The sequence below is a fragment of the Aotus nancymaae genome, unplaced genomic scaffold, assembly GCF_030222135.1.
Source record: "Aotus nancymaae isolate 86718 unplaced genomic scaffold, 86718_ANA_hifiasm-v0.15.2.pri h1tg000020l, whole genome shotgun sequence".
NCBI classification, from domain to species: domain Eukaryota; kingdom Metazoa; phylum Chordata; class Mammalia; order Primates; family Aotidae; genus Aotus; species Aotus nancymaae.
The window spans coordinates 18553965-18574990 of NW_026988432.1; the positions used below are offsets into that span (position 1 = coordinate 18553965).

The 21026-nt window shown below is 43.0% G+C and overlaps 1 protein-coding gene across 1 annotated transcript; it reads right to left on the minus strand.

Annotated features, from left to right (window-relative positions):
* Window positions 1-595: 595 nt before the first annotated feature.
* Window positions 596-20126, minus strand: SEC11C (SEC11 homolog C, signal peptidase complex subunit). Its single transcript, XM_012446462.2, has 6 exons — window positions 19977-20126; window positions 10611-10720; window positions 7378-7527; window positions 4246-4365; window positions 1719-1776; window positions 596-801 (listed from the first exon to the last, which is right to left on the minus strand). The coding sequence occupies exons 1-6, from the start codon at window positions 20061-20063 to the stop codon at window positions 748-750; spliced, it is 579 nt and encodes a 192-aa protein (XP_012301885.1). The 5' UTR covers window positions 20064-20126; the 3' UTR covers window positions 596-747.
* Window positions 20127-21026: the final 900 nt, after the last annotated feature.

The following is a 21026-nucleotide window of genomic DNA, read 5'->3' on the forward strand; positions in this document are numbered from 1 at the left end:
AGACAATGGCTGGGATACAAGTGCTTGATAAATACTTGAAAGAGGGTCTATTTTCTCTGCAGGACTATATATCATGCAAATCTCTAGTTTCATGGTGGATATCCCTGGGAAGTAGAAAGGGAAGACTGAGGAAAGAGACCTTTTGTAGTGTTTGCAATTTTCAACCTTTTACTCTTGTGGAGTTTCTGCAATTTTTCAAAGGGGTATGCACCGTTTTTAATAATTTATTAAACACTTTTCAAATAATTTAACAAACTATCTCAAGATACATCATACCACAAAACAAAGCAGATGACATCCCTTCCTTCTAAAAGGTTTTAGGCTTTCTTAGTTTATCAAATTTCACTTTAATAAGAAACCATCTCCTTTTAAGGGCCTCTTTGTTGCCCCCCAGAAGCATCATTATATTAAGAATTTTACTTTTGAAATTCAGACATACAACTATACATGTGGACCATACCTTGCCCCACCAGCAGGCCAGGCCCTAAACAGCCTGCTGGTTCTTGAAGTGGTGCAGACCCTCATACTCAGTGTAGAGTCTCATACAATTGGCAGAGAGACTGAGCAGATTCAAATCAGAGTCCACAAAAGAAAGCCATCTTTACCGAGGAGTGTTTTATTTGGACAAGACAAAAAACATCTCCGCACTGTTCCCTTTTATACAGAAAATGGAGCATCTCACATATATTCGTTTTTCTCTTTTTCAACAGAATTCATTTCAATCTGTCCCAGGAACTGCTTCTCATTTTAGGATTCACGTTTTAGTAACACATATGCACCCATTACAGCCAAAAGAGCATACTGTAAAGAAAACACAATGGAAAATCACTGTGAGGTCTACAAATAAATTTGGTCTGTAAATGTATTCAGATGAAGTCTGTTAAATACTGGGCTGAGGACAGAATCAAAAGATGACCTCCTCCCCCCATGCCTTGTTCTCTAAATAAGCTGTTCAATGCCACATTATGGTCAAAAACCCAAAAATATACTGATGGACTAAAGATCAGACAGCGAACACACAAGCAAACGCAGTGCTGACTCCTGTGTAGGCTTCCCACTGTTGATTTCAAGTGATTTTTTTTTTTTTTAATATATAGATACATGCCTATAATCCCAGCACTCTGGGAGGCCAAGGCAGGTGGATCACCTGAGGTCAGGAGTTCAAGACCAGCCTGGCCAACATGGCAAAACCCTGTCTCTACTAAAAATACAAAAATGAGCTGGGTGTGGTGGCAGATGCCTGTAATCACAGCTACTCAGGAGGCTGAGGCAGGAGAATCACTTGAACCCAGGAGGTGAAGGTTGTAGTGAGCCAAGATTGTGCCACTGCACTCCAGCCTGAGTGACAAAGCGAGATTCCGTCTCAAGAAAAAAAAAATAGATTGATAGATAGATAGATACCATTTTTGTTGAAGTTGAGAGGTAAGCATTAGTAGTTTATGGCACTACTTTTGTGTACGTATGAAATTTTCCATAACAAAAAGCAACATTTAGATAAATGCATTTTAGAACACTGAACACACAAGGGGTAAGTAGCTATTTTAAATAATTTAAGTGTTGCCACTTTAAATGACTACATTAATTTGTAGTTAACTACAGATATTCTGCAGTCAAATTAATGGCAACATGTTTTAAGAAGACTGCCTCTTTACAGTTGTACAAGTAAAAGCTCTAATATTTAACTAAGTAAATAAATATAGACACACATAAATTCCTACCTTGAATTTTGGATAGTCATTCATTATTATGGTGACCATACCAACATATGGTAAAAACCTAAATTGCGGGATAAAAAGCAAGAAATGTAAAAATTGTTTATAACATGACGATGGCAACATCTGAAAACACTATATAAATCAGTCTTAGGAAATGAATCATACATGGAAGTGCCTCTGACCAGGGCTGTAAGGATGTATTCAGTCCTGTCTCAAACAGCTTTATTAGTAAGGAGCATCAGCACTGGCAGCCAGGACAAGTTTTTTAAGTAGGCGCTTGAGTTGAGATAGTGATGCTGCTTGTCTTCACTTGCTACAATTAAAATAGTTGAGCCACTTGTACAAAAAGAATAGACAACTTTCACAAATCTAGTTCTTACTTAGAAGATTTAGGTAGCCTATATAAAAACTGCTGTTAGATAAAGTTTTCAAAGTACATGGATAATGAGTTTGTAATGCAAATAATTATTTTCATTTCCCAGTGCTTTTCAGATATAATAAATAAGTGTATGGGGTAGCAAATACAAATGTGAATACCAAAACTTATACTCAAATATGATTATGATCCCAGAGAGAGGAGGTTCAGTGCATAAACCAGCCAATGATTATGCTGACAAAATTAACAGAAATATGTAATCAGATTGACCCAGCCTCAATCATCTCTGCTAATGGGAAGCAAGGCAGCACACCCATAGTACCCTCCAGTCTTTCATAAATCGGTAGCTCCAGCCTCTCTCTCATCTAAAACCTTTCACCAGAGCATCTAGAAAGACAGGATGGACTAGCTGGAAACCCTCCTGGTCCCTGGAGATATTCAAGTGAAAATGCACCAAAGGAAAATGATTAAAGGAGTAGGAAGAAGCCTTAAGCCACGATCTGATTAATAAAGCTAAATCTTACAAAATCGTAGCCAGTCTCTCCAGCCTTAAGAAGCTGGTGAGATTTAGGTAACATAAAAAAACATTTCTAATGATTGTTAAACATAAAAAGGGTTGCCAAGAGAGGGGAAGAATTCCCTTTTTTGGTTTTTAATAAGGATACATTCTCTGCTGTGTCAATCAGAAGCAGAACTCTCTGCCAGACAACTATACAAAGATGAATACTAAAAGATGTATCACAGAAATGTTCTTAGTTCTGAAAAACAAAATAACCTGTATGTCCACCAAAAGGGGATTGGTTAAATAAATTATGATTTGCAATAAAACAGCTTGTAGCCACATAAAAAGATACAGATGTAGATTTGACACGAAAAGCTATTTCCAACTTCCTGTTGGGTGAAAAACAATCAAATTTTAAGTCAAATTAGATATACGCATAACATACATCTATACCAGTCCTGAGAGTACCTACAGTATTCCCTAAAATGTTAAACAATGGTTATCTCTGGGAGACTTTCTTGTAATGTCTCAACAAACAACTAATCTCTCAGTGAGGATTTATTTTTATTTGTTTTTTAGAACAAAAAAAATTTTTTTTTTTTGTGACAGAGTCTCGCACCATCGCCCAGGCTGGAGTGCAGTGGCGCGATTCTCCTGCCTCAGCCTCCTGAATAGCAGGGACTACAGGCACGCGTCACCATGCCTAGCTAATTTTTGTATTTTTAATAAAGACCATGTTGGCCAGGATGGTCTTGATCTCCTGACCTCGTGATCTGCCCAACTTGACCTCCCAAAGTGCTGAGATTACAGGCATGAGCCACCGTGCCCAGTCAAGGCTTTGTTTTTAAGAGGTAAACAGCACATATTTTAAGTAGTGATATATTTCCATAACAATTTGAAACCTACACAAAAAACCTGAATACTAACAATCTAGTAGGTCTATACATCAAAGCTAATTAAAGATAGTTTCTTTTTTTTTTTTTTTTGGGACAGAGTCTCGCACTGTCACTCAGGCTGTAGTGCAGTGGCATGATCTCAGCTCACTGCAATCTCCGCCTCCCCGGTTCAAGCAATTCTCCTGCCTCAGCCTCCAGAATAGCTGAGATTACAGGCGTGCACCACCACGCCCAGCTAATTTGTTTGTATTTTTAGTAGAGACGGGGTTTCACCACGTTGGCCAGGATGGTCTCCATCTCCTGACCTCATGGTCCGCCTGCCTTGGCTTCCCAAAGTGCTGGAATTACAGGCATGAGCCAATGCGCCTGGCCCCAAATTTTAATTTTTATTAGGAGGGATTGGGGGGGGTCTCCCTATATTACTCAGGCTGGTCTTGAACTCCTAGGCTCAAGTGATCCTCCTGCCTCGGCCTCCCAAAGGTGCTACGATTACAGGTGTGAGCCACTGCCTGGCTGGATTTATTTTTAAGCAGATTTGAGCCCATCATATAGATAATATAATTGGGTTCAGTTTTAGATTTTAGGTCTTTAGGAAATTCTAAGTTGTATTTAATCTTTACAGGATAAACTAGAACTGCTTAGAACGCTCCTGATATGTCATATTTGTAATTAACAACTCTATTAGCCTATCTGTTTAGTTTCTTCATTTCTAAACGTTTTTCAGAAACTTCATATAGCATAAAGGTGAATCCTCACCCTCTTGCTCTTCCCACCACGTCCTTCTTTTCCAGCCAGTTCTGGCCTTCTTTGTACAAGCCTCTATCGTCAACTTCATTATTATCTCCTTTAGTCAGAAATTTGATGTCTCCATTATCTCTGGAAAGCAAAATAATGTCTTCTCAAAAATCATTTTCAGCACAGCATCATTTAGAAAAATATTAGTTTACCCAAGACTTTACTGTTAGACAGGAGCATTCAGAAAAGCAGTCAAAGACAACTTGACCTTCCTGTAGTCTAAGATGACTGCTTACAGACAGCCATTCAACTGAAGCACAGATCTAATGACAATTTTGTAGACTTACATTCCAAAACACTCAAGTAACCTTGACAACAAAAAGCATGGCCAAGCACAAGGGCAATGACTTGCTTCCAACCCAGCACACAATGACGAATTCCTTCTCACCACATGGCTTCTGGGAATGAAGAATAAACTAGTACCTAACATTTTTAAATCGAAAACAAGTGCATTAGTGTCATTCATCAGTGGGCAAAATCATGTGAATCACCACTGTGCAATTCTTTCAAGTCCAGATTCATAATACACCAAAAGGCCGCTGACAAGGAGCTTTTCCAGGCTCACTTCAGTCATTCACCTCAAGTCAGAATAGGTCAGAAGTCAGGACATGAAGCTGGTTTAACAACCTGTGTTGGACTTAAAGTGCTTTCATTCCCTAGAGCTCATAAAACAATTTGGTTTTTTGGTTGGTTGGTTGTTTGTTTGGGATGGAGTCTCAAACTCCCAAGCTGGAGTGCAATGACTTCTCAGCTCACTGCAACCCCTGCCTCCCATGTTCAAGCAATTCTCCTGCCTCAGCCTCTGGGTAGCTGGGATTACAGGCATGCACCACCACATGCAGCTGATTTTTGTATTTTTTGTAGTGATGGGGTTCGCTGTGTTGGCCAGGCTGGTCTAGAACTCCTGACCTCAAGTGATTCACCCGCCTCAGCCTCCCAAAGTGCTGGGATTACAGGCATAAGCCACTGTGCCCGGCCTCATGGACCAATTTGTTAACATGGATTATATTCCTCTTCACTCTAGACATAAACTTGATCCTAGATCAAACAGATTTGAGCACAAGGTAATTTAAATGCAAGTGTGCTCTAAGCTGTCCTTAGATTTACTTTTCCTTGCCAAATGAAGAATTTGTTACTGCATTATTTCCTTCACCACTGACCACAGTGGTATAAAGTCTAATTTGTAAAGAAACAAGAATCACAAATGGCATAAAACCAGTGTGTTAGAAAGAAATGTGGGATTCATTTTAAGCATTCTAAACTGGTGCTCAGATAGCCTTGTCTCTAGAAACATAATATCGTAGTATAATGGAGCTGTATAGAGGGTCTTCTTTCAATAAGACAAATGAAAAAGGAATGCACTATTATAATGAGATAAAATGCCAAACCCCCAAAGATTTGAAACCATATCAAGAAGAGCAAGTTGATTTGCAACCACGGTTAAAAAGTAAATCAAGAAGATAAAAATGCTGACAGTCTCTCATAATTCATGCAAATTAGAGCAAATAATCATCATTTCCTCAACTTGGAACAATTGATCATCTTTAGAAATTAACTGTAAGTCAGTGCAAGAACTGTCACATCATGACTGAGCATGCTTCTTCCTCAGGAATCTAACAGGTAGGCATCAAGTAACCATTAGTAAAGGACCAGTGTTATCAGCCCAGGTTGAAACTGGATTATTCTCATGTTTAGAGTAGTGTGAAGTCAATACTTTAAGTATCAATATCTGTAGGGGTACACCATAAAGAAGCAGTAAATGGGTGGGCGCAGTAGTTCATGCCTGTAATCCCAGCACTTTGGGAGGCCAAGGTGGGCGATCACCTGAGGTCAGGAGTTCAAGACCAGCATGGCCAACATGGTGAAACCCTGCCTCTACTAAAAATACAAAAATTAGTCTGGTGTGGTGGCGCATGCCTGTAATTCCAGCTACTTGGGAAGCTGATGCAGGAGAATTGCTTGAACCCAGGAGGCAGAAGTTGCAGTGAGCTGAGATAGTGCCAATGCACTCCAGCCTGGGAGACAAGAGTGAGGCTCCATCTCAAAAAAAAAAAATTAGCCAGGGATGGTGGTGCATGCTTGTAGTCCCAGTTACTCGGGAGGCTGAGGCAGGAGAATCACTTGAATCTGGGAGGCAGAAATTGCAGTGAGGGTAGATCAAGCCATTGCACCCCAGCCTAGGTGACAGAGTGAGACTCCATCTCAAAAACAGAAGCAGTGAATGGAATGGGACTCTAATACCAGATACATACAAATAGTTACCTGTCTCTCTCCCTCTCGAACTCAAACACACACACACATACACAGTGAGAAATGCTCCATTATTTAAAAACATACGTATGCATACCTGAATTTAATTCTGTAACTCATACAGATAAACATCTATACTAAGCTGCATAAAGGTAAATGAATAACCAAGTATATGAAACGTAACATTTTTACTAATCATGCCAAGTACTCTCTCATGGGAACTTCATATATTTGAGCAAGAAGTAAATGTTTCTGGTTCCAAGAAAGGGTCTTAATAAGTAAGTCATGGCTGTTATTAACAGCAAGGCTGTTTGGGGAGTGGAGGATGGGGTGGTGGAAAATTAATGCAGAATATGCAATGACCAAATCATGATGAGTTGGGAAAAGGAGTTTTTATCCATCCAGGATTAATGTGACTGCTGAGAATGCCACTTTGGCCCAAGTGACATAGAAAAACTGCTAAGTTTTTTTTTGCATTTCAGAAAATAATTTTCATATCAAAACCATCCTCTGTTGCAATGTGATTTGATTTTCTTTGAGCTCCTTCAAATAACTAACATGTCATAATATATCACACCTTAAATTTGTGCAGCATTTAAGTTTCCTAATTGCTTTAGTAAACATTAGTTCATTTAATTCTCATCATCACTCTGTGAGTTACTATGGGTTTAACTATGACAACTCCCATCCTACAGAAAGAGTTAAGCAGCTGGTCCAAAGTCCCCGAGTGAGTCAATGGCAGAACTCAGGACATAATCCAGTGCTTTTACGAGAGTTTCTAATTGGCCATGAATCTACCAAAAATTTACAAAACAAAACCAAAAAGAAGTAAAGCCTCTTTACTTTTCATGAACTTTGATTACTCTGTGAACTATTGGAATGTCTCGTCCTTCAACTTTAAAAACAACTATTTCACCAGCTCTGATTGGGTCTTCCCGGAAATTTGTGAGGAACAGAAGGTCTCCTCTGTGAAAGGCCGGCTCCATACTGCCACTAGAAAGAAGCACAAAGTCAGTATCAGCATTACCCTGTGTCCAGAAGGCGGTAAGAATAAACATGTCAGAGGTGAAACTCAACAGTTAAGGAGGTCTCAGGAGCTGTAAAACAAGCCACTGCGGTTTCCTTCTTACTGCTCAAGGTGGTAACGTGTGAAAGGAAATGACTTCTACTGAGATTTAACATGTCATGTGCACTGGCAGGACCCTCTGCAGTTTGTATCAGGTAGAAAAGAAACCAGGATTCATGTTGACTCTGAAGTAAAAGCACCCAATTTTGGCTTTAAAAGAAGTCCTGCATCTACAAATACAGTAGTCTTTTCCTCCAGAACTGCAGACTTACAGCTAGTTAATAGTCTAGGGCAATCCTTTCATTTTATAGAAGATCCCAGCACTTAGGATACTGCAATAATTACTTGATTAAGAAATGAGGAACAAATGAATGCACCTGGGAGCAGAACCCGCCCTGATGCCAAGCTGAGGGCTGGGACAAAACCGGAACCCAAGTCTGTTGCCTCCTGCAGCAGCATCCTTTCAACCACACTCTACAAAAGCCCAATTCTAACAAACACTGATTAAGTTATTGTGGAAGTCAATAAATAATTCCACATGACACCCGTGTAAACCTGTGCCAAAATCTTTGGTAGATTCAGAGTAAATTGCAATATGCTAGAAGCTGAAGTTTAAAATATTCATTATATATATGTGCTCATGCTGTTTTAATACGTGAGAAAATAAGACCTAGAGATACAGCTTGACCGGGTCTGTGCAACCAAGGATGAGTATTGGCTGCTGAGCAGGAAGAAAAGTGGAGAAAGAACCACTGAAGCCCCGTGGAGCTCTAGCAGAAACAAAGGAAACTGTTCGCTCTCAACAGCAGTTCAGGAAACTGGCCCTCCCTCCCCTCCAGCCTGGCCCACCTTGAACATCTCAGCAGGTGCAGAAGATGGCAAGAAGAAATGCAGCCTGTCACTAAGTACCTGCTAACAGGTTTATGTTTAAGTGAAACCAGTGCCACTAAGTATGATAATGGATGCAGCATTCAAAATCAGCCAATCTGAATGACAGGGAAAAGGGCTAGAAATACAACTGACTTGAGGGAAAGAAAAAGAAAGCATCAAAGTCAAAACAAATGTGAGTTTTTCCTGTCCCCCAATGTGAAATTCTATTTTGTCTCCTTCTGAAAACAAAACATTGTTTCAGGGTGAAAAAAAAAAAAAGTCAAATGTTTAAGATAATTGCTTCATCTGTGGCTTCATCTTTACTCCTTCAACAAAATTCCTGAAGATACAGTGGGAAGATGTTGATAGAAAAGTAACAGTTAAGGGAACTGCAGCTAGGAAAAGATCCCTGCACAGACTGCAGAGGCCAGCGTGTCCTGAAGTTGACATCAAGGGTCATTATTTGTCCCATCAGGAGAGCAGTTCTTTTGAGTGTTTCATGAATCTCAATGTCTACTTGCTTTCCTCATGGGCCAGATTCCCCCAAAACCACACATCCCTTAGGGATGTCACTGGTTTATGCTGACAAACCAAATTGCTTTAATATTACAAAGGATGCTTTAAAAAAAAAAAGTCCCTAAGTGGAGCAATTTCACACTACCTTCTGTGTGCAAGTGTGTCTGTGAGATTTGAGGAGGGCCAGAAAATCTAAGATCTAGTGTTGGCTCTGCCAAAAGTTACCGGGAGGTGCCTGAGGCTTGGCCTCATTGGGCCTCAGGTTCCTTATCTGTTAAGGGAGAGGGTCCATCTAAATTTGAGGTTTTAAATTCCTTCTTAAAAAAAATAAAAATAAAAATAAATTTTAAAAAGCCTTAAAATCCTTCCTTCAAATGAAATCTTACCAGGAAGTATAACCACATAAAACACATAAAAGTGGAGCTGTTACATGTGAAGCAAGGCTAAGTCTTCACGAATCCATGAGTGTGGTTCCCTTCTCCTAATCTACCCACCCAGACCCCAGGGACGTCCCCAAAGCGCAGCATGAACACGAGTGAGTCAGAGGCCCCACAGCTCTGCTGTGAGCTAGGCTGGCCTTGGGCTTCTAAATTCATGAAAATTCTATCTCTGGAAGTGTGCCCCTTGACCAACCACATGAAAGTGGCCTGGTGAAGTGTGGATCATGGCTGTGGCCCCGCGAGGTGGTGGCAAGACCCAGCGGAGGAAAAGGGCACTGGTTTGGGAGCTAAGAGCCCTGTGTTCTGGCCTCGGCTCCTGACTGGTAGGCTGTTACTCTGCCCAAGTTACTGCCACTGCTCACCATGCCACCTTGAAAACAACAGTCAGATTTGATGACCTAAGACGCAGCAGACAGAGAGCATCTTGAAGCACCTACCAGTTCCCAAACACGGCCATTTGATTTCAAATTGATGTGAAGTTTTTCCCCTTGGACGGCTTTATGGCTGTGTGAAGTTAACTCTAGTGTTAACTTTTCTAAAATAAACATGCTGTACTTTATAAGCATCACAGTCTCAAGAAGACAGTAGCCACCAATACACCAGTATTATTGAAGAAATGAAAAAAATACTAGCCACATGCTGTGCTCTGGGGAGACACACTCCCTGCCTAGTGGGTACAAAGAAAATGAACTAACACTTTTAGTTGTATGTTTAAAAATCAAATTGCATACAAATAATGCATTTATACCATATTATTAAATTGTCATTTGAAATGGATTAGGCGCATGGGCATCAACATGGTTAAAAGCTCTTAAATGTCTATTAAGAAAGATAAGATTTTTCCAAAGCCAGAAAAAAATGAGACATTCTCAAAATAGATATCAATAAGGACTAATAATGTATCAGTCTCTCTCTCTCTTTCCGATGCTAATGTTAACGAGGCGGCTGCTTTCAACCTGCCTCAATAAAACCTTTTGGCCTTCTAAAAGGTTTGAGGTTACAATCTATAACTTTCTCTAAATATTTCCCATAATATTTTGCCAGCCACTCTGAGGGAATATCAACATGTATCCAATTAAAATCTTGAATTTTAGCTGTCATGCAGGTTTTCACTTAAGGCTATCCTACTCCTCAGGTCCAGGGGACCTTGTGATGGAGGCTGGAGGCCAGCCTGCGGGACCTACCTCAGCACCACCACAATGGGGCTCTCGCTGCCCGTGAGCACAATCAAGCCTTTCCATATCATGAGTGCAGAAGACACGATCATGGCAAAGTTTAAAACCTGGTAATAGAGCTGGAATGAAAAAGAGAAAACCACAATGAAAACCGATAGCAGAAGATCCACCAACCTGAAGCTGGAGATGCACTTATCAGACTTTTTCAAAGATGTGATTTTAGGACAGGAAATGAACACATACAAGGTACAAAATTCCGCAGTATTTCAACTTTTGTCCCTGGAAAGAGCCTTGCAAATATCATCTCTTCTTAAGTGAGAGAGAGGGGAGGAAGAAAAGAGCAATCTGTGGGGCTTGCCTTGTTAAAGCCTGGACGAGGCCCGCATCACCCCTTTGATATTTCCCAGCACCTTATACCCTAGAAAGTTCCACTACTCAAGGCCTGCCACAAGAGCCTCCCGATGAAGGCTAGTCCCAGACACAGTGCAGCAGAGTGAGATGGGTCTAACCCAGATCCACACACTGTGGATTCACCTAGAACTACCCTATAGCCTTAAATGGAAGCTTCAGAGTCCTGCAGTGCTTGGCAATGAGGCCATCCTGCATCTGAAAATGACATTTTAAAACCAGTGAACAGAAACTCTAAACACCTGGATGTTTAAATCTTTCATAAATGTTTTAAAAGGTAAATAACAAATATTTGGCTAAGAGTGCAGGTGGGAGGATCACAAGAGGTGATGCATAATCACTAGTTACATTAGCTCTGAGAAGGCTGCCCACCCGCTCCACCTCAAACCACTGTGTTTAGACCCATGGGGCTCGCCTTGCTCCCTGCAGCATGGCACGAGCTGACACACAGACTCTTCCTTGCCGACAGCTGCCTGCTGCACCTGCCAACTCCTGGTGGCCAAAGGAGTAAACAACACCTGCCCATGTGCCAACACCCTGTCGGGCTGGAGCTGACCTATCAGCCCAAACATCCGCCTTTCTTCCAGGCACTGCAGGGACTAACACTGCTGTGGCTAGTGCCATTCAAAATCAAAGCCCTCGTGGCAGCGCCAGCGCACCTCAGGGAGGCTCCTTACTGTGTCACCTGCCTCAGTCTTCCTCTTCACAACCCTGCAGTTGTTGAAGTGATCTGCAGAGCCAGGCGGGTGGTCCATCAACACTGTGCTGTCTCAATTCCTGGACCCCCATCCACATCTCCAGCGCCCTTCCCTCCACCAGGACTATTCTGATATAAGCTCTCAGCAACACACCCTGGAACCGAAACGGCTCTATCCCCACATCTCTGGTTCAGTGACCCACGTCCACTGGGCCGCAGGTGCCTATTCTCCTGGCATCTGTGCTCGCCTATACCTGAGAACCTGTATTCTGTCAGTTTCTCTACCCCTCATTTCTGTTTTTCTACCCTCAGTATGCAGTGTGCACAGTGACGGGGCAGGAGCCACATACCCCACCAGGCGAGGCAGTCCTTCCTCCAGAGATCTCTGTTCCCCTCTCCAGGGAATGAACTCCCAGACCTCTGCTGAGGAGGGTGAGGCCTCTGAGTGGAAGACACAGGAGAGCAAGGGATCTCACTGCTTCTCTGCTTTTCTACCCATCAAATTTATTTCAGCCCTTCCTTCCCTTCGCCTCCAGTTCTGGGACACTGATTTCTGGGTCTCTGAGGACTCTCTCTGCCTCACAAAACTGAAGAGCCACAGCCTCCCCCCGGGACGCTCGGATCCTGGCTTTCTCTGGCTGTGCCAGTTCCTATCTTCCATCTGTTTTCCAGCTTCTAGTATTTGGCTGATCTTGTTTCCTTTCCCTGACTTATCCTGGAATAACTGATAACTTCTAAAATCTCCTTGCTATTAAATAGTTTTCATGTGTTAGAGGCAGTGGTGTTAGATGGGTCAGAGCCCACCTTAGCTCCCATCAGCTCTCCAGAACATCCTTCTGAATTGCGTTTGGAGTGAGGACCTCAATCACGTGGCTCTGGGCACCATCATTTTATCCAAATTAAATTTTCACTGAGGTGGAATGTGGTGGTAGGAACTTTTTTTGAGCATTGAGTACAACTTAAAATACAGTTTTAAACACAGTTTAAATAGTTTAAAATACACAAGGCCTGGAAAAGTGGGGCTGAGAGACACTCAGGAAGTCCAGATAGAGACTTGCCAGGTGGTTCTATGTGCTCTGACTTCTCAGTGTATGGACGGTTCTTTACAGCAGTTCCGCTTGCAAGCCTCAGCATGCACTAGGGTCAGCTGGCGATGTGTGAGAACTGCACTTCAGACACATTCCCAGGTGACACGAAAGCTGCTGGTGTAGGGACCACAGTTTGAGAACCACTGCTCTGTACCATTGGCGCTCAACCTTGGCTGCACCTTAGAATCATTCGGGAAGCCCTGGAAAGTCCGTCCCAGACCAGCTGGATCACTGGGAGGAGTGGGCGATTCTGAGGTGCAGTGAAGGTTGAACCACAGCTCTATACCTCCTCCTCCCATCAGCTAAAGACTTTCCCATCGCAAACCCTGCCTCCACCTCACACCCTCCTCCAGCTTTTACACTCTCCCTTCTCCTTCACAGCTCTTCTCAAAACAGTGTCTACCCCAAGTGGCTCCCCTTCTTCACCATCTATATTCAGTCCTCAACCTACATAATCAGTCACAGGCTCACTGAATCCAAAGGATAACTGCCAGCCCTCACCTTACCTGACCTGCCAGCAGCTCTTGACACAGATGATCATTGCTTCAAAACCTTAGCCCCTGCCTTCCAGGATGGCATGCCATCCACTTCTGACCACTTTCTTGTCTTCCTGCCCATTGTTCCACCTCTGCCTGAGCCTCCTCCTCTGCCTGAACCTCCTTCTCTACCTGAATGCTGGCATTGGTCCCATCATGCTAACTACTCCCAATTCGGAGATTTCCAACTGCCTACCTGACATTTCCACTTAGATATCTTTAAAGATACCTTATCCTCAACATGTCAAAATTAAACTTACCTTCTCCAAAAATGTTTTGGTGCTAGTGATCTTTCTCTCAATAAATGACATTATTATCACCCTGCTGTTTGGAGCCACCTTCTACCCGTTCATTCTATACATTCTAGCTTCCAAACATGTCTGGACTTTGTGCAGTTCTCTCTATTCCCATGCCGCCACTCTCATGATCACCCACAGGGCCCATCAGGCTGCTGTGAGGGCCTCGTAGCAGGTCTCCTAATGCCCATGCATACCTCTTCCGGTCCATGCGCTGTGCCACACTCAGAGCAGTCATGTGTCACTTAATGACAGACACATTCCCGAAAATGCGTTGTTAGGTGATTTTGTTGTTGTTTGAGAATCACAGAGTGTACTTATACAAACCCAGATGGTGTTGCTTACTACACCCCTAAGCTATATGATGGAGCCTGTTGCTCCTAGGCTGGAAACCTATATAGCATGCACGGTATTGAACACTACAGGCAACTGTAACACACTGGTAAGTATTTGTGTAACTAAACATAGAAAAGGCACAGTGAAAATATGGTATAATTTTATGGGACCACCATCATGTATGTGGGCCATCAGTGATGGAAACATGATATGGTGCTTGACTGCACTGGGTTTCAAATGCACATCCGGTCATCTGGTCACGTCTGTGCCCTGCCTAAAGCCCTTTGATTGCATCCCACTACTCTGAGGATGAAAACTAAACTACAGTATGGCCTCTAAGGCCCTGTCTTATATATCTCCCAAGCCCCAGCTTCAGCTGGTGAAGCTTGCCTCACCCCAATCTGTCCATGCTTCAACCTCACATGCTTCTTTCTGCCCCAGGCCTTCACCCAGAAGGCTCCCTCCCTGGACCCCTTACTTTACCAGACACTCACCTTTACATTCACCTTTAAATGTCAGTGCCCGACAGAAGCCTGCCCTGACCTGCTAGACCAGAAATCAGCAAACATTTTGTGTAAAGGGCTAGATAGCAAATGTTTTATGTTTACAGGTCACATAGTCTCATTGAAGCTACTCAGCCCTGCCAATGTAGCAGGAAAGCCGCCATAGACAGTATGTAAAAGAATGAGCATGGGCTGTGTGCCAATAAAAGTTTATAAAAACGGCTGGTGCAATGGAGTTTGCCTACCTCCACTCTGGCCAGCCTAGGTCTTCTTGTTATATATTCTCACTGCATCCTGTATATATTTATATCTTTCATCAGCATCATAATTATGCATATAATTACCTAATGCATCTTTTGCACTAGATATTAAATTCCACAAAAGTAGGGATCATTTAAGCCTTGCTCATAGCTGTATCCTTAAGATTCAACATAGGTTTGGCAAAAAGTAAGTATTCAATTTGTAGAATAAATAGTAATAAAATATCTTTAATACATGGTAAGTACAAACAAATCAGCAGTAAGAAAAACACTAAAATCCCAACAAAGAAAGGTAAAAGCTTAAAATTATAATTTTCCAAAGAGAAAATACAAGTGGCAAATAAACATAAAAAATGTCCAAACCAATAATCCTGCCTCCACCCTCCTTGTAACCCCTTTTTTGTTTTTGTTTTTAGCAACTTTTTTTTTCTTAAGATAACAAGGTTTCACTCTGTCACCTAGGCTAGAATGCAGTGGTGAAATCATAGCTCACCGCAGCCTCAAACTCCGGGGCTCAAGGGATCCTCCTACCTCAGTCTCCCAAGTGGCTGGGACTACAGGTGTGTGCTGACATGCATGGTTACTCTAAAAATTTTTTTCTTTGGTAGAAATGGGGTCTTTCCATATTGCTCAAGCTGGTCTTAAATTTTCTGGCCTCAAGCAATTCTCCCAAAGTTCTGGGATTATAGGCGTAAACCCCGCACCTAGCCTTTGCCTAACAAATTTAAAGAGTCTGTTTTTTTTTGTTGTTGTTGTTGTTAATGCTAATAATTAGTGCTGGCAACAATATACTGTGATGGGGATATGATTTGATAAACCATTATAAAAGCAATTTGGCATTAGTATTAAAAGGTTACTCTTTGCCCAGTAATCCTACTTCTAGGAATTCAATCTAAACTAAAGGCAGGTTGAGAATTATGGCCCAAAGATATTCATTACAGTCTTAATTCTAATAATGTGGAAAAGGAAATAAATGAGTAACAATAGGGAAATAATGAGTAGAAAATGGGGCCAGGCACAGTGGCTCATGCCTGTAACCCAAGACTTTGGGGGCCCGAGGTGGGTGAATTACCTGAGGTCAGGAGTTCCAAGGCCAGCCTGGCCAACATGGTAAAACCCCTTCTCTACTAAAAATACAAAACTTAGCCAGGTGTGGTGGTGGGCACCTGTAGTCCCAGCTACTCAGGAGGCTGAGGCACAAGAATCGCTTGAACCTGGGAGGCAGAGGTTGCAGTGAGCCGAGATAGTGCCATTGTACTCCAGCCTGGGGGACAGAGCGAGACTCCATCTCAAAAAGAAAAAAAAAAAAAAGAAGAAAGAAAGAAAATGACAGATTACTTCACTATTTAAAACAATGCATAAAGAATTTAATAGGAGTGGAGGAGAAAGCAGGTTGGGTTGGGGGAGGAAAAAAAAAGGAACTTTAATGACATAACCAAACATTTACAGTATGTTGAGTGAAAAATGTAAGCTGCAGTAAAATCTCACCAAATGAACACAAAGAGATGCCCCAAGATGCTGAGAGAGGCTATTTTAGGATGGTGAAATTATGAGTCATTGAATCTTCTTCTTTAAACTATTCTCTATTCTGAAAACATATTCTGACTGATGTAAGGTAGGAAAAGCAGAGCTCAAAACTATCTCTTGCTAATATTAAAACTGTGAAAATAGGTAATTTGAGGTCATTATGAAGGATACAACTGAAAGTGAGGACATAAAAAGTGAATTAAGATAATTGTTCATGTATTTTGGTGCAATAAATGAGAATAGGAAAATAAATATAATTCACCATTAAAGTTAGACACTTTTTTTTTTGAGACAGAGTCTTGCTCTGTTGCCCAGCCTGGTGTGCAATGGCGCGATCTCAACTCACTGCAACCTCTGCCTCCCAGGCTCAAGCGATTCTCCTGCCACAGCCTCCTGAGTAGCTGAGATAACAGGCATGTGCCACCACACCTGGCTAATTTTTATACTTTTAGTAGAGACAGGGTTTCACCATGTTGGCCAGGCTGGTTTCGAACTCCTGACCTCAAATGATCCACCCGCCTCAGCCTCCCAAAGTGCTAGGATTACAGGTGTGAGCCACTGTGCCCAGCCTACACACAATTTTTAAAAGAGACTTGGCTACTGTGTCAATAGCAAATTATGAAACTATCATTATATTGTCAGGAGAATGAAAAAGGAAACTGGAGTGCTAAGCAGACATGTCAAAGTTTTGGGCTGTAATACGTTAAACCATTCCTTCTTTTGGTTAATGGATAAGTGCTTTGGCAGTGATTTCTACGATTTTGGTGCACCTGTCACCGCAGCAAATGTACACTGTACCCAATGTGTAGTCTTTTATCCCTCATCAAATGAAGAATGTTTACCAGAAAGTTGCCATGAAGCAATCTAAGTCTTTACACCATTTCAGCATAATGGAAAAAAAAATCAAAGAGCACAAAGCAAATATTGAAGAATGCAAACAAGTGAGCAGTTAGATAAAAAATTCATGTCTTCCTTCAATAAATACTGAGTCTCCAACATCAACCAATATTGCGTCTAAAGTCAAATCAGCCTTGCAAGTCACATCACTCTAAAGCAGAAGTTGTTCACATTCAAAAACCTCCCCACCTGCTCTGGCTGACTTAAAGGGCTTGATAAATAACCGCTGTTTCTTTATGATTTACAGATCTGATTGGGAAAGCCCCAAACCATGGTTTTAAACAAAGATTGCCATTTTTAGACAAGTTTTCAAACCATCTGCCTCCACCGTGATAAAGCAAATTATAAAATCTTGCCACTTATCTAATAAAGACCTCGTACCAAGAATATATCTGCCAGTATTATTTTCTATGCTTGAAGACTTCATTAAGGGGAAGTAAAATCAATTCCTCAAGAAAACTTCCTTTGAGCAAGCCATCTACCTGCTAAGGAAACAGCCAAATACACAAAAATCTAAAAATCGAACTAAGAAACCACAGATCATGCTTACAACACCTTAACTTTTAAGAAACCTACTAATCAGATTCTAGCTTTAAAATCCTGGAATCCAGAAAAGTAATTTTGATTGAACTACTGACAAGCTGACTGAGGTCTACAAAAAACCAACCACCACGTTTCATGGGTGCTTTTGTTGTTGTTCAGCTTTGCCTACCAACTTCGTATGCTCAGCATTTAGTGGTCACAACAGAGTGTAGAAATAAGTCCACACTCAGTCATTGTCAACCAAGGGTGAAACAGCCATTGTCTAAGAGTTTTAAGCAAACATCTCAGACCAAATATTTTGGCTGACAGAGCAGCAGCAATGCCAGTAGCTGTATTTCTTCCTCTCTTCCTCACTGCAGAAACAAAGAGCCCTTGTCTTGCATGTGGGTCCTGCCTTAATTAATAGTAAGCAGGGGCAGCAGAGAAAGGAAGTCCTGCTTTCCAGACTGGTGGAGCATGCAGGCCTGACAAGGTGTCATAAGATGTTATTTTGGAGGGAAGAACAGAGAGAGCAAAAAAAAGCAAAAGAACAAAGCTTTTTTAAAAAGTACCAAGAAGGAGTAGATTTGAGCTTGTTGAATTTTAATTTGAAGACTAGCAAAACAGGCAATACAGGCAGCTACCGGCAGGCCTCATCACTGAGAGCAAAAACACACTGATCTTTCAAAGGGCAAACTGGTTTAGGGATCAATACACTCATAAGAAGGCCTTTTCTGACAGTCGGCAATTATAATCATCAGTAATCAGTACCAATTTTAGAGACATTTTTAAAATCCAGCCATTAAGTCTAGAGTTTTAAACAAAGCTCTACTTCCAGGAGGATATTCTTGTGAATAGCATGAATGCTCAGGACATTAGCGGTTACTTTTTTAAGCTGGTGATAATCTCTACTACAACTCATCTTCCAGAAACAGTTCATCAGCTTTGCACACCTAGACACTACCACATCCTAAGCACTGTTGGAGAAATAGAAATTATCAAACTTTCCCACACCACTGCTCTAGTCTGAAATTCTACTTGGAGGAGGGGGAGGAGAGTGAGAGAGAGGAAAAAAAACACATATGCCTAAAGGAGTAAGTTGTGTCCTGTCATGAGCACCACCCCACATCTCAACATAATGGAGCAAATGAAACTGGATGCCATCAAAATAATGAGGATTAATGACATTTTTCAAAGACAATCAAAACTCCCTGGTTGGGAGGTCCCATTTTTCTTAGCACAATTTATCAGTAGTAATAGTGGCATTCGTATCTACCATATTTAGGCCCCTAGGTCCCCCAAATTCTCTACCTAGAAGCTCACATAATCGTATATTTCCCAACTGAGAGGTCTTCCTTTCCAATCCCTACTCACTCTTACCTTATAGTGAAGAGATAAAGACCCAAAGACAGTGATGATGGCCAGTAAGTGGCTAAGGAGAAAGGAAGAGGAACGTTTTCCTCTGAGGTCCTCTCATAAAGGAGAGAGAATTCAACCACCCCAGCTGCTCAAAGACCCTACACTGCCTCCTATATTCATAGTGCGGCCAGAATGATGGAATCTCAGAAAGAAGTTCGAGAAGGCTTCTGGAATCCCACTGGGAACACTGGTTCAGTCCACAATGATTGCACACTGCTTGTGAGCTCTCTAGGCACAAGGAACGTTATTTAGTTCCGACCCATGGTCAGGGGAAAAACAACTGCCCAGGCTGGGAGGAAACTGCTTTGGGAGGCATCGCTGGACAGCTCCTATTGTAGGAAAGTTCTCCCCTCTCGCCCGCCTTTCTGCCACTTCCACCTGCGGGCAGTCAGGCCTCTGAAGCCCCACAGAGAAAGCTGGACAGCTCCCATTGTAGGAAAGTTCTCCCCTCTCTCCTGCCTTTCTGCCACTTCCACCTGCGGGCAGTCAGGCCTCTGAAGCCCCACAGAGAAATCGGTTCCCTCTTCACCGGGTGGCCCCTCACGTACGTGCGGACAGCTGTCGCGCACCGAGTCATCTCTCCCACAGCGCGGCTGTGGCTTTCTCAACCACATTTGATAGCCATGGCACAGGGTTTCTATTCTCCCCTTTCCCGCACCCTCCCCTAATGGCGCTCCTGTCAGGGCGAGGAAGTGCACACCCATGCCCACACGTGGGTCTCGGAGGATGTGAACCCAGGCCTGACAGCCCAGCGCCGGAGCTTCGGGTGGCCGCCCGGCCCAGTCACCGGGAGCTGCCCTTGCCGGAGCCCTGCCTGGGAAGCCCCGACTCCCGGCAACCACAGCCAGTCCCGGCTTGGGGCGCGCCTACCACCCGCCTCTGTCACCTGGCGCTTGTTCATCTTCCTCAGGTCCCCGAAGATGTCCAAGCCAGACGTGGGAAGATGCGCCCCCACGGCGCCCGCGCGTACCATGGCGGGGTCTCTGGGGACCGAGCGGCCCGCCGGCTCGGTGTCACAGACGGCTGCGGAGCACCTGCCGGCCCCCCGCCCACCAGCCCCGCGTCCTTGCAGCCACGTGACTGGCGACTTGCTTGGGCGTCTGGGAATCGTAGTCTCGCTAGTCTTGGGCACTGGCTGGCCAGAAAGGAATCTGAAGGAAGAAAACTACAACTCCCAGAATGCCGCGGGGCGGGCGCCTCGGCCAGTGAAGACCCGGGGCTCCTAGGGAGGGCAGCTACGGGGCTCCAGAGCCTTGTCCGACCCTTCGGAGAGAACATGGAGCAGTGCGTTGCCCCCGTATACCTCGGGGGCAACTCGGGAAAGGGACTACTCAAGAGGAACTGAATTTCCCCACTCTGGTCAGGCGCCAAGAGGACACCTAACACCCGCTCGCAAACCACCTAGCCGTGTATCTCAGCTATTGGATAACTGCGGGAGGAAACGTGGTGCTTCTATGCTGGGGGCGGGGCCTAAAGATGGACGTGCGGTAGGCGGGGCTCGGAAGAGGCGGGACTTTTGACGCCGCTGAATTCCGCGATTTGAGTGGTACTACTTGAATACAAGGAAGTATCTTTGAATACCTTGATCATAGTTGGGTTGCAATGAATATTAATTAAGTGAATAACCACCTAATTTCATACAAGAGAAACCAGAGGCCCAGAAAGGTCGATTGACATGGCCAAGGTTAAGTGGAAATGAGTCTGGAATAGAACTCAAAGTTTTAAATTCTGAAGTCCTAGATCATCACAGTTCTGATCCTAGATTACCTTTGGTTCGTTCAGTCACCCATTTACGCATTATTTATTGTACTTCTTTATCCACAAATCTTTATGGAGCACCTACCATGTACCTGGCCTTGTTCTAGGAACTTGAGAAACATCAGTGAACAAAACAAGCAAAGATTCTTGCCCTCATGAAGCTTATCTTCTACCGAAG

Excerpts from the sequence above, each read along its gene's own strand:
- SEC11C (XM_012446462.2), bottom strand. The coding sequence starts at position 20,063 with ATGGTACGCGCGGGCGCCGTGGGGGCGCATCTTCCCACGTCTGGCTTG. Across the intron at positions 10,721-19,976 it reads GGAAGATGAACAAGCGCCAG|CTCTATTACCAGGTTTTAAA; the intron begins GTGACAGAGGCG and ends TTTTCATTCCAG. Across the intron at positions 7,528-10,610 it reads CCCATTGTGGTGGTGCTGAG|TGGCAGTATGGAGCCGGCCT; the intron begins GTAGGTCCCGCA and ends GCTTCTTTCTAG.